At 45.4% G+C, this 14,003-nt stretch overlaps 1 protein-coding gene across 2 annotated transcripts in view; it reads left to right on the top strand.

Annotated features, from left to right (window-relative positions):
* PRKCQ (protein kinase C theta) overlaps nucleotides 1-12,813 on the top strand; it is a 99,502-nt gene extending 86,689 nt beyond the window's left edge. For both annotated transcript variants that reach the window (XM_019509605.1, XM_019509606.1), the window contains 3 exons: nucleotides 6,592-6,780; nucleotides 9,601-9,729; nucleotides 10,698-12,813. In XM_019509605.1, the coding sequence (XP_019365150.1) occupies nucleotides 6,592-6,780; nucleotides 9,601-9,729; nucleotides 10,698-10,853 (474 nt within the window). In that variant the 3' untranslated portion in view covers nucleotides 10,854-12,813. The remainder of the gene's footprint in view (nucleotides 1-6,591; nucleotides 6,781-9,600; nucleotides 9,730-10,697) is intronic.
* The last annotated feature ends 1,190 nt before the right edge of the window (nucleotides 12,814-14,003 follow it).

Genomic DNA, 14,003 nt, shown 5'->3' on the forward strand with positions numbered 1-14,003 from the left:
TTTTTTTTTTTTTTTTTTTTTGAATTTGAGGGGTTGACATTAATGGCTGAATTTGACCCCCACTTCACAAATGGCTTCAATCCCATCAAAACAGCATTTTTCCATTTCATTTATAACTTGCTAAAATAATTGACCCTGCTGTAGCCTAAAGACAGCTAAGCGCCAGGCCCCATGTTGCTGTTTTGCATGCATTACACTCTATGTCCCAAAGGCCTTACAGTCAAAGCAGTCAAGTCAAATTCAGAGGAAGAAGAGCTATACAGACGTAAAGAGAGGAGGTGGCTCACCCCAGAGCACATGGTAGAGTTAGGAATAGAAGCCACATCTCCTGCCCGCCCATCCAGCAGACTACAATTTTAGATCACATTGCTTCAGCCACCTACAACTACGTTTGCAGCAGTTTGTGCAGCTGCCTTTTGCGTTAGCCATTAATGTCTATGATTGCAAAGGGAGTAACTAGTGGAAAGGATCAGAGATAATAACCAGGCTCTGCTCTGAAAAGCAAAGGTGGGAAGTATTATCCAGATTATAGTTACCCTTAACTATATAATGGTATACTTATATAAGTTACCCTTTACTATATAAGGTACTGTTAACTATATACAGGTAACTTACATAGTTACCCTTATAAGTGGGGGCTGCTGATAAAAGACGTCATAGATTTCATAGACTTTTGGGCTGGAAGGGACCTCGGGAGATCACTGGATCTAGCCCCCCGCCCAAAGGGCAGGAAGTCAGCTAGGATCAAAGGATCCCAGCAAGATAAACGTCCAAATGTTTCTTAAAAGTGTCCAGAGTAGGGGCTTGCACCACCTCTGGGAGGAGTCTCTTCCAGGCCTCGGGGGCTTGGACAGTAAAGAAGTTTTTCCTTGTGTCCAGTCTAAAAGAGGCAGAAATAGGCCTACAGCCTGACCTTTTATTTGCTCACACTTCAAAATACAAAACCAAACATTTATCTCAAAGTCTACGTAGCTACCCATGACTGCACAACCTAGATTCTCCCCTGTACCAGCTAAGGAAACTCAAGGAGGTGGGAGGAGGGCGGCACAAATTGGCAGCAGGTCTTGAATTTGGGGATTTCTCTAAATTTCTCTGGTCTATAAAGCCCATATTTATAGATGGCTGGATCTAATAGTCTAATAAATTATTTCTGATTAGTTTTATTTAAATTTTTGTTTCACTGAAACTTTTGGAACTGGACTGAACTAGATCTCTTGTGGAGCTGGGATTTATATCCGTAGGAAAGTAAAAGGGAGGGTTTCTTATGTCCTTTCCTTCCCCATTGTAGAATGCTGTTCAACACTGTCCTGTTCCTTCTTTACCTCAGTTCATGGTCTTCTCTGACAAGGCAGTTTTATTTTTTACAAACTAAGCATCTTAACAAAAAAATATCCATTATAGCAAAATAGCATCCAATACATTTGGTTACCTCTATCATTGCCACTAATATTTTAAGATAAAACTATACTATAGTGTATTTGAATGATTTAATGAAGGCGCTTCCCTTAGAAAGTCTCCTTCCATTATTTAATTTGTTTAGTTGCATCTCATTACTGGATTACTTAGACATGTGAATGGCTCCCTTTACTTTGCTGACCAAGCTAGTAATCATATCTGCAAAGGTTCACGCTATGGTCACTCAGAAACAGGCTTGGGGGCCTTCTGCGTAGCCATATTTCTGCAGCTTCGCCTTGGCCCCTTGACAATGGCCAAAGCTGGCAACAGAAGCCAGTATTAACATGGCAGACAGCTGGCCTGGCCAGGACCCTCTATAAAAGCATGTTGCCCCCTGACAGCGATGATACAGTTGGCACAGAAGCCCCAGAGGAGTTCTGGTTCACCCCCAGTATTTCTCTTGGGGATTTTGCCTACCGGCTTGGCCAGTGCATGTTGAACCTAGCCCATCTCAGCAGTCTGACTCAGGCAAAATCCCCAGAGACGTATCAGATCCAGATAGCAGTCTCGGTCTTTGAGTCTTATCATGTTCTCCCATTTCACTGACCACAATAAAAAATGTGCCTTAAGGTCTGCAGGATGGAGCCATTACAACCCATCTGAGAAGTGCCAGCGAGCCCTCAGGCTCAACTTTGCCATCTAAACAAGTGTTCCCGTTCCCCACACATAACATTTAGATCATGGGTGAGCAATTATTGAAGCTGGAGGGCCACTTAATGAGTTTTGGTGAGCTATCGAGGGCCACAAAGGTAGCCCCACACCTAGACAGGTACGCCGTCCCCCTGTTCACCATCTTGGGACCAGAAGTCCCCTTAACCCCTGATATTTGCCACTAAAAGTTCCTCTCCTTGCTCTGGAAGTGCTCCTTTTGGAAGGGGTCAGCGATTGCTATCTTGAAACCAGAAAAAAAACAAGTCATATACTTAAAAAAAACAAAAACAAAAAAACCTACTATAACGTATTTTAATTTTTTGTAAAAAAAGGTTTTTGTCTTGATTTATGTGCGTTTGTGTAGTATATCTAGAGGCGATTGCATACTTGCTCAAAATACAACCTTACTCTTGTATATTGTGTGGGGAGAGGGTAAGGGGGTGTATGTGGGGGAATGTTTGGGGAATGAGTGTGGTGGGGTGTAGGGTGTGGTTATGGTGGGTGGGTCATGTGGGAAAGTGTGGAGGTGTATGGGTGTGGGGCTGAGGGTGTGTGGGAGAGTGTAGGTGTGTGTGTTGGTATGGTGGGGGGTGGGGAGGTAGAGTATGTGTGAGGGCTGTGGGAGGGTGTGGGTGTGTTTGGGGGTATGGAGGTGAGTGGGGTGTATGAGGGAGGGTGGAGGGGGGGCCCTTGGAGTCCCCGAAGTATACGAGTCCCTGGACCTGTATGTGGCCCCATAGCATGCAGCTCCCTGTATTCCCACCACAGTCCTTGACCACAGGTGGTGGCAGCGTGCAGGGCCAGCCCCACCCAGCCCCATAACACACAGCTCCTGCCCCAGTTCTTGGCTGCTCATAGTGGTAGCATGGAGGGCCAGCCCCACGTGTCCCAATAGCGCTTCCGCCCAGGTCCCCAGCCACATATGGCAGCAGTGGGTGGGGCCAGCCCCCTCCAGCCCCATAGCTGCAGCTCCCATGCTCCCACCCCAATCCCTAGCTGCATGTGGTAGCCGCGTGCAGAGCCAGCCCTCCTGGACCCAATAGCATACAGCTTCTGCAGCATGTGGGGCCAGCCTCTCTCAGCCCCATAGCATGTGGCTTCCCATGCTCCTGGCGCTGTTTCCCCCAGCGGGAGTCCCTGGCTCCCAGCCTGGGAAATCAGGTATGACCCCACCATTCTCGCAGGCATGGAGGCTGGGAACAGCCTCAGGGGACCAGGCACAAGCTCTGCCAGGCAGAGGCTTCTCATCTCCAGCACCTCTAGCTTGGGGCTGGGGTGGGCCAGGCCAGGCCTGGTGGTGGGGGGAGAGGGGGAGACCTTGTTTAGCAACCAGAGCTGCACCTCCTGCATGGAGGTATTTGTTTGCAGAGGAGCAGTGCAGGCCAGGGCTTACAGAGGGCTCACAGAGGGGCCCTGCAGGCCAGATCTGACTCGCAGACCATATTTTGCCCACCCCTGATTTAGATCATACTGATAGCACTTAAAACATGAGCATCTGCATGTTAAAGCTTGTTAACTCATGCTAAGAGCCCTGTGTGCATCTAAAAGTTATGCCACTTTGAACAAGGGTTAACTCTGGGCTTTGCTCCCTAGCCTGTGATAGAGTAACTTCAGCCTGCTCCATGGAGATAAAATGAGCAGTTTGCTCCCACATCCCAAGATGCAGTGCTGCTAGACCCCTCCACCACTACCCCCAACACCTAGAGCAGGGATAGAGCCCAAATGTCCTGGCTCCTACTCAATTCCCCTGTTCCCCAGCCCTCTAGATCTGGGACAGAAATTCAATAGAGCAATTTAATGTAAATCAGTTAAATCTGATACTACACCCATCCAGGTTTATTTTAAACCAGTTTTGGCCATTCTGAAAGCGGTTCATGTGCACTGAACTTCTGTTGTGTTACAGATTTGAACCAGTTTCAGATCACTTATATCAGTTTATGTGTAATTTCTGTACCTAGCCCTATTGCCAATCAGAGCACTATAGCCCAGAAGCAGTATTAATCCTTAACATGCGACTGCTTACTGCATGCTTTAACTTTACCACCGCTTAACGTTCCACAGATTGAATGTGGTCTACATGCAACATGCAACTTCAGCACTATTTAACTGTCTGACTGACTTACAATAATTGTCATTCTAGCTACAGAGTTGCTGGGGATGGGGCTTTATTTTTAATGCTCAGACTGATCTCAAGGAAAGGATCATTTCATTCTCAGCTACATCCCTGAGTCCATGCAGTTTCCAGCAATGAAAAGCTCAGTGAATACACTATTTATAGTTGAGTGAAACCCCGTTGTACCGTGCAACTTAGAGCAGCGATTCTCAACCTTTTTTTGTTCCAGGACCCATTTGTAAACATCGATGGCCAGTCCTGACCCAGTGCCCCTCACTCCCGATCTGCTACCCCCCAGGCCTCAACCCCCCCAATGTGTTGGGCAGGGGGAAGCCCCAAGCAGGCCCTTGCAGGCTGGAGCTCTGCCAGCCTGCAAGGGATAACCCAGTTTCCCACGTTTAAAAGGAAAATCTATTTTTAAAGTTTGTTTGCAACCCTTTCATATATTCTTGCAACCCACGGGTGGAGAAACGCTGACCTAGAGGGCTTCCATTACACCAGAGAACACCTTGTAGAAGTATATGTGGAGCTTAGAAAAAGTTTCACTTCCATCCTGCTGCTTTAAACACAGCTAGACCATTAAACTGACTTAGCACGTGGTATTTTTTTTACCTCCTTCTTCTTTGGAAACTGAGTCCTGTGTGCGTAATGATTGTTTGGACCAGAAAGCATCTGAATCATCATTGCAAACAGGCTATTAGATACAGCGTCAGCTGTGAAGCAAAAATACCCTGGGAAGCAGCAAGGAGCAGGTTGAAATGGAGTGACTCGTTGATGGGGTTGCGACAGATAGAGGCTACAGGCTGATTTGTACTTTCAGTGGACAGGCAGCTTTCCAATCAGTTGTATATCAATATAATCAGAGTGCCATCAAAACAACAAATAAATTTGCTAAAGCCCAACAGACAATAACAAAGACTTATGGACACTGTTCACATCCTTTCATTTTTAAGCTTGAGCCTTTTTGCCAGTTTGATTTTGATCTCTCGGGATGTCAGATGCTAGCAGCCAGTGCTGAAGATCTGGAAACTCATTTTCCCCCCCCCCCACAGTTCCCAGTATGTCTTACTTGAGATCAGTCTGTCCAGTACCGACACCTTTATATTGATCATGTTGCGGAAAACTCCCCTCCGTTCCCTACTCGGGATATATTCTAGTGGAGAGGAATCCTCAACCAGCGTGGAGCATCAGGCCTATAATCTAATGGTTTCCTCTCCCGCTTTCGTGTGATTAAAGATCCTGCTAAAGATCCCGCTTGCAATTGCACAAAATCCCTATGGGAATTGCAGCAGTCACATCACAGGCGGTGACACTTGTTCCTTCCTTCTTCCCTCCTGCGGTTCCTATCGGCCTTCCAACTTTTATTTATGACAGAAAACAAACCTACAGCATTAGCAGGTGAAGGGATGGAGATAGCAGCGTTATCTGACATGCTGTCTGTGAACTCCCCACAGGAAGTCCACAGAGTACAGCTGGAAGACCACTGTTATGGTTGCCAAATTCATGCAACCCTGATGTCTTAAATAGGTCCCCAAATGCTAAGCAGTAAACTAGGATTTTCTTTAAGCAGCGAGGACTGATTTTTCTTTCTTCCTATGAAAAGGAATTAAGGGCTGCTATGGTTTCAGCTCAGCAGCTCAGAGCCATTTTTATTACCTCTAACACAGTAAACAGCAAGGTTTATAAGGTAACTTTGGCACGTCTTTAACTGCTATCCATGTGAACACCTCTTCTGCAATAAATTTCACTGTAGTGGTAGTCTGCTGTTTCAGGAAAGTAAACTTCAGAGTAAAATAAGACTCAGCACTTTCACTGAGCTTGTTTTGTGCCTAAATTTCAAAGGTTAGTAGGGATCTTTTTTGTAGGTGAGGAAATTGAGGAGCAGAGAGATTTACCCACAATGACACAGCTGCTTCTGAACCCAAATCTTGAGCTATGTCCAGGCTGGATTTGGTGCAGGTTGAGCATAAGGGGCAAGACCAAGTTGCTTTATGAATCCTTTATGCTCTTGATCCCATTACTGGCCAATAACTAGTTAAGGTGGTCTTGAGAGGGCTCTGATTTACAACTAATGGTGTATAACCCAAAAGGATTATTCAGGCAACCTGGGATGGCTGCAACTAAGAGTCGTCCTGATCACATTCCCGGCATCGGTAGCTGTGAAGAAGGGTAGTGAAAAAACATTATGGTGATTGTGCATCATCCAGATAGCTTGGGACAAGCCATCAATTATCAGGACAACTAGCATTATAGCTGTCCTGAAGCAGTGCAAAACAGAGCAGTGGGACTGATCCTTACATTGAGGTTTGAATATTCAAGTCACACGGTTTCGTGTGCCTTTCTCACTTCTTCCCAATCTCCTTCCAAAACAGATTTTGCTCGGGCAGAAATACAACAATTCCGCTGACTGGTGGTCCTTTGGTGTCCTTCTGTATGAGATGTTGATTGGTCAGTCTCCTTTTCATGGCCAAGATGAAGAGGAGCTTTTCCAGTCCATCCGCATGGATAATCCATACTACCCTCGCTGGCTCGACAAAAATGCAAAAGACATTTTAGTGAAGGTAAGAAGGAACTGAACTTCTGGTCTTACAGGATAGGTAACATGACACCAAACTCTTAATGTCTCCCTTGACTTCTGTGTCTTCTAAACAAGGTGAAGAAAGACATCTTTCATACTGCGGAGAGAAAGATTGTGTTTTGTCTCAGGAACTCCAAGTGCAATGGCCTGCTCCAAAGCCATGTTCCTATCAGGGTATCCAGGTTGTAGCCATGTTGGTCTAGAGGCAAAAACAATCAGGACTCGTGGTAGAGGAGAGATCTTTTATTAGACCAACTAGATTTTTGCAAAATAATTTTTTTTTTTGCAAAAATCTTGTTGGTCTAGTAAAAGATCTCTCCTCTACCATGAGTCCTGATTGCTGATGTTTCTATCCAGCTTCTCCTGAGTAGTACTCAGTGCTTCTCACATCCAAGGACTTGGGCCACAGTGCTCTGAAATAATAGAGGTACCCTCCTGTTGCAGAGGCATGTTGCCAGGGGAGAAAATCTTGGATACTCACCTGTCATCCTTGGACCAGTTTACCCCTGCTTTGGCAGGCAACTCAAACCATAAACCATTTCCTGCAAATGGAAACCACTGCTCTGCCAGCCTTTAAGTTGAAAGGCAGGGTGATTTTCTTGAAAAAGTATCTGAAGGCAGTTTTCCTGCTGCAAAGTGCCTGTCACATCAGATCCACAGTGAGATGACAGACAGGATTCATCATGAGAAGTGCTTTGATTAACTGTTGAGTCACGAGTTGTTTGCGACTTTGCCCAAAACTGAAACGCAGCAAGTGTCAAAAGCCTTGGGCTAGATACCCCAGTTGTATAAATGAACATAATTCTCTGTGGTCAGTGATGTGACGTAAGTAGACAGCGGCGGAGCTGTGGCTCTTTAATGCTTACAGCTGGTCTCCTTAACCTGAATGACCAGATGTGGTTGGGATAACAGGAAATGGTCTTTAGAGTGAGCCTGAACTCATCCAATAGCCCCACACCCTCAACACAGCCACCCAACTTCTCCGCTCTCCCCATGTCCCTGGAAAACAGTGAACATCAATAATGAAGAATGAACATGCTTCCCCAAGGAGTGCGTAGCACCTCAGTAGAGATTACAAAGGCCTGATGGTGTGCACAACACACCATCTTTCTGCATAAACAACTGGAGCCTTTGCTAGACTTATATTCAGTTGTGTCAGACAGGCAAACTTCATTATTGCCAAACACTGAACTTTTGTTTAGGGGGAAGAGACAGTCGACCCAGTTATTGGCCATTCTCAATACCACTGACTGTTTCATTAAATACTCTGTACTCTTTAGCACCGTTAGTAGAAAGCCCATCATTTAGGACAGGGGAGTTGACGTAGCTGAATTACAGTGATATCATCCGTCTCCCTTTCAGCACGGGGAAGGGGCTATGGCTTCCTTGCTCAGAACACCAATCATAACCTAACTCTCATTTCTTTTCAAAAAGAAGTCGTTGGGCTGCGTCCTCCCGTCATTTCACCCAGCTGCTACTTACTGATATTTATCATTTGTTGAGCAGCAGCCATGTACTTATGTGTTACCTAGCATGCATGTACAAGGCACTGTCCTGCCCAATGTGCACAAAGCCTACATCAGGTTTAAGGCCAAATTTTCAGCATCCACATGTGGGGCCAGGTTTCCAAAGGAGCTCAGCACCCTGCCTTTTGTGGAGGCCAGTGGGAGAGGATGGGTGCTGTGTGCTTTTAGGCGTCTTACAACCAGAAGCATAATGATAAAGTTGTATCATGGTTTCCAAAAAAACACATGGGAACCACTGCCATACCTCTTTATCTAGAGCTAGAAGAGCTCAGTGTGTTTACAGATGAGTTTGAGAAAGGAAGGAAGCCAGGCCCAGGACATCACAATAAGAAGGCCAACAGAAGAAAGGAAGGAAGACAGCATGCAATGTGCAATGACTAATCTCTAAGGAGCCTTGCTGTGTTTTTATCAGACTTACTTAAGGCCCTGTATTTTTTTCTCAGCCAAGGAACTCTGCAAAATACAAAACTAAGGGCTTCTACACATGTGCATGTGATGCACAGGCACTTTTAATTAGCACAGCTCACTAATTAAAGCACCTGGCACCATGCCGGAAACACATGTAAGAATGCTCTTAAGCTACCTGCCTTCTGAGCAGGCCTGTTGTTCAGTGCTACATTTTCCAACATTTATGCCTTAAGCTTTATCTGTCCTAGCATAGAGAATCCAAAAAATCAAATGGCCAGTCAAGCCAAAGGGCCCATCAGGTTAGTGTGGTTAGGGGCACAAGTTTCTACAGCTAGTAGCACACAGGGAAGTGACTTAGCAGGCATTACAATTGACCACCTGTAAGTTTGCAGACCACAAGTACTCATTTATAGCTGGGTCAGCTAGGACCAGTCCACAAAATAAGTCCACAGCAAGTCTTGAACTCGCACGCCTGGTGCTACTGCAAGATGCTTAACCACTCGGTCACTGCACCCCAGCACACAAGTAAGCACACATTTGCAAAACAGGCATCTCTGAAAATCGGTACAAAATGATTGCGCACCTTTTTAAGTACATCATTGTCCATTTACTTTTGCCTGTGCCCATTTTGAAGTCACCACTTAGCTGCTGACGCAGAGTTTGGCCTCACCCTGAAAGAAAGTGGGAGCAAAGTTGTTCCAGCCTGACATGATGGAATAAGCACCACTGGCAACAAGATTCAAGTCCTGACTCAGATGTGCTGCCTAACCTTACGTGTGTTAGACAGCACTAGGTCACCCACACAGAAATGTGCCAAGGCACAGTGTTATTATCAGAAAAGTGACTTATTTCTCCCTGTTGACCTCCAGCTTTTTGTGAGAGAACCTGAGAGGAGACTGGGGACGAAGGGGAACATCCGTCAGCATGCTTTCTTCCAGGAGATAAACTGGGAAGCTCTAGAAGACAGAGCGATGGAGCCACCTTTCAAACCCAGAGTGGTAAGGACAAATCTCCTTTGATTCCCCAAGCCAGATCCTTCCTTTTGCTCTATTATTCTCAATACAGACACAAAAGCAAGTGCCAGCAGAAGACAAGAAGAGCCTGTATGCAAAGCACCTTTGGCATTTAAAGTAGTATTTCCAAGAATACTAGCCAGGCACTCTGGCAAAAATGTTAACAGCTGGGTGTCTAGACCTGTGGACTTTAATCTGATGTCTAATGGTCTTTGATCCATACCTAGGCATGATATTTTAGGTGCCTTCCCCACATTCAGATCAATAAGAGTCTGGCTTCTAAGTCCTTTAAGAATGCGGGCGTTCATTGTGCCAGTTTCTTGCATGCATTTCCCATTGAGCCGTTCTGCAAACCAGGCCAAACCCTGGACAAAGGTCGTTCGGTTTGGAAGCTCAGTTAGGAAAATGAAGGCCCCATAAAGGCCTTGCATTAGGTGTCCGTGTTCAAAAGTCACCCCTGACTTCTGCTTCTCCATGGGATTTTGCTTCTCAGCACCACTGACAATCTGCCAGCTCCGCTGTGAGCTCGGGAGAACAGAGTGCTGTTGATAATAACAACCACAGCTATAAAGGGCTTTTAAACTTCAGAGTCTTTTGCAAACACTCTTTAATTGGTACATTTATGTAATCAGCCCTATTTTATGGAAGAGGTAACCCTGGCTCTAATATTCCTATGTCATAGAATTTATGGGGTCAGAGCTGCAAAGTCTCCCATATAATTGATATGCCCGCACGCCTGGGTATCACAATGATATTCAGGTGATTAGCACCACTGTGTGGGAGAATAAGTTAGGATGGCAATATAGAGGTGACTGATAACCATAGCAATAGATACATGGATTACCAAGGTTATATATTTACCGCATATATCATTAGATTTGATTAGGTTCATTGTAAATGCTCCAAAACGCAACAGGTAACGTTATTTTTACTCCTTTATTCTTTTCTTGAAGAAATCACCCAGTGACTGTAGCAACTTCGACAAAGAATTTCTGAACGAAAAGCCTAGACTATCGTGTGCCGACAGAGCACTGATTAACAGCATGGACCAAAATATGTTCAGCAACTTCTCATTTGTGAACCCTAAAATGGAGAGGATACTTTCCTGAGGTTTGCCTCACCCAGCACTTTCCTCGTTAAAGGAATTCTGTGAGCTGGTTCGAGCAACACTTTTGTCAACTGAGAACATGACTGATTTGATCAAGAACCAGGAGAGAAAAGCCCACTGGTGACAGCTTAGACAGCATTTGTTGTTGTTCACTTGCTTCTATGACTGTAGCACATGCCAACCAAACTTCACTAATGACCATGTCTCTTGTGAGCTATCTTGGTCTCTCTCTCTTTCTCTCTCTCTTCTCAATATTCATGAATTTGAGGGCATTAGAAAAAGGGTAGGTAGCCAATCCTGCTCCCATTACTGATGCATGTAGCCAGCAAAATTCCCCATGCAAGGCGAGCACATTTCAGCCCTTGCTGTACTGTTCAGATTTGCCACTTTGGTGCCCAGTCCTGCAGTTCATATTCAGGTAAAACTCCCAGCGAGAGGGTCGTCAGTGGCAGGACTGAGATATCTCAGCAAACTACCGTTTCAACTGGGCTCCTTTGCAGCTTCCGCGTGCGCACGTGCAAAGATGTACGCACGCATCCACGCACTTTTGCAATGAGAAAATACCTGCCTACACTTTGAACCAGAAAATGTTCCCGAGTGCAAACATTAATATTTGTATATACAAAAAAACCCAACCCTTCGGGACAGGAAAGCTTTGCAAGGGCCGACTCCAACACTTGTATGCAAATACATCTTAGACTTCAAATCTAAATCTGAAACTTCTGTTGTAGCATGTGCCGTGTTCAGTGTAAAATGTGGCCTGTTTCTTCTGGGGTGAGACACTTCATCTTACAACACAGTCAGGGATATCAAGGGAATCTTTTCCTTGGAGGTTTTTAAGACCCAACTACACAAAGCCTTGGCTGGGATGATGTAGTTGGGGCTGGTCCTTGCTTTGAGCGGGGGGTTGGACTAGATGTGACCTCCTGAGATCCCTTCCAACCCTCATTTTGTATAATAATCTTCTTGAACGGTGATTTACAGATTACAAGATTGGGCCTCTTCTCACCGCACAGTAGTTATTTACTTGAAGGAGAGTGTTGAGTACTTTCAAAAACTGCACCAAATTTATACAGCTGTAAAATTATGTCCCTGCTCTTTGATATTCAGCACAGCTCTCAAGCCAGGTACAAAACTGCACACCACATCTCAAGATGAGCCTCTACCTTGTATGATACAGCAAATTATTGTCTCCCCAGTGGCAACAACAAGTTGCTGACCTATTTTATTCTATTTCAGTGTTTGTCAAAATGTAGCTGGGCAAAAAAACCATCTTCACGGTAATGAGATTTTAGTGGGAATCCTTTAGAAAAAAAAACCCATTTATTCTGTCTTCTAAGATTTGCAAAACCATTTGTCCTATTTAATCACTTGCTGTTCAAGAGATAGAAATGGAAAGTTAGGAAGATCTAATGCCACTAAGTTACTGCTTTTCACTGACAGTCTAATGGAAATATTTGGTCTGGTTATCATGTCAAAGCAGAAACAAGGAGCCACATTCTCTGCTACATGTAGTTCTGTTGACGTCGATGGAGCGACATTAGTTTATGCCAACCGAAGATCTTGCTCAGTATTTAGCGTTTTGAAGGACAGTGTAATCTTAGTGACTCATCCATTTGAAATTTAGACTTTCTATACGTGGAACTACTTTCTGGGTATCATTAGTAGTGATTATGGTCCTTGCAATGTGTAAAATAGGTACTCAGATAGCACAGGAATGAACAGCAGCATACAAGTCTGAGCTAGAAAAGAAAAGCATCCTGTTGTTAAAAAAAAAAATATGCCAGTAATGTTAGTGTAATGACTCTTGAGAGGTCATCATCTGTGCTGTATGAAATGTAGGAGAAATTTGTGCATACCATTTTGCAGCTGGTCGTCATGTTTAATTAGGAGTGTTAGCATGAATTTTTAAAATGTCAGCGGTGTTTGTACAGTTTAATAAAATGTTGTGTATGACTGGAGAATGTATGTTAATGCGATTAAAAGGAGACAGAGAAAGAAGACTCATTCAAACCCATTCAAACATTATGTACACTCTGCTGCATGCTCCCTCGTGGAATTTCAGCAAGGAAGCATCCAAGATGTTAAAAACTGTTGTAAGGACTAAAATACACTTCTGCAGCAAGAGATATCCACACTTAAGTACCTAGCTCTTTGTTTAGGATTCATAGCCATAAACACACTCTTGGACTTAAATATCCAGGCCCATTCTTTAAAAAACAAAGAAGTCTATCCTTTCTGATGAAGGATGGCTTGGAGAAGTAGACAGTGCCCTTCTCCCTTCCACTTACAGGTTAGGGAAGGGGTCAGCAACTCCGGGACACATGCCAGAGCATGGCATGCGAAGCACACATGCCTTGGGGTTGACAGCGAGGAAGGGGCTGCGCTGCCACAATGAGGATCAGGCCCATCACAGCTCCCCCACAGTCAGCCCAGAGATGTGCATGCACCTGCCACCAGCAATGAGCAATGCTGGGGCTCTGCAGACCTCAGTACAGTGGCTTGCAGGTGCCTGCTCCATGGCGGGCAGCAGGGGCCTGCCCAGAGCCCAAAAAAGCTGATCCTCGTTGTGGCAGTGCAGCCCCAGGCCCCTGCCACCCACCATGGAGCCTGGGCTGCCAGCAGCTGCACCAAGGTCCACAAAGCCCCAACCTGGCTCATTGTTGGTGGCGGGTGGATGGACACTTTGGGGCAGATGGTGGGGAAGGGGCCTGGGCTGCGCTGCCACAACAAGGATCAGGCCCCTCCTAGCTCCCCTGCCACCTACCCCTGTGGAAGAGCTTAAACCCACATCCTGCATATGGATGCTGTGGGCTTCTAGTCTTTCCTGACCTTCAGGGCGTGTCCCCCACGTGACTGCTCTAACCACCAGGCTGCAAGGTATTCCAGAGCAAGAGGCTCCCATCACCCTTTCTTCTTGAAGCTGTTCTGCTTGACCTCCCATAGGATATGAAATATTTCAACATGCCTTGGAGTACAGATTCGAACCCAGGTCTTCCCTCTCTCAGGAGTGCCAAAACCACAGAGCTTCTGGACAGGAGGGTTACTACCACCATCTTGTCCTCTTGCTGTCTTTTGTGACATGGCCACCAAATCAGGCCCCAAAGGTGAGAGAAGAGGAAAGGCCAATTTTTTATTTTTTTTTTCCAAA

The sequence above is a fragment of the Gavialis gangeticus genome, unplaced genomic scaffold, assembly GCF_001723915.1.
Source record: "Gavialis gangeticus isolate Ggan-Ray unplaced genomic scaffold, GavGan_comp1, whole genome shotgun sequence".
Taxonomy (NCBI): Eukaryota; Metazoa; Chordata; order Crocodylia; family Gavialidae; genus Gavialis; species Gavialis gangeticus.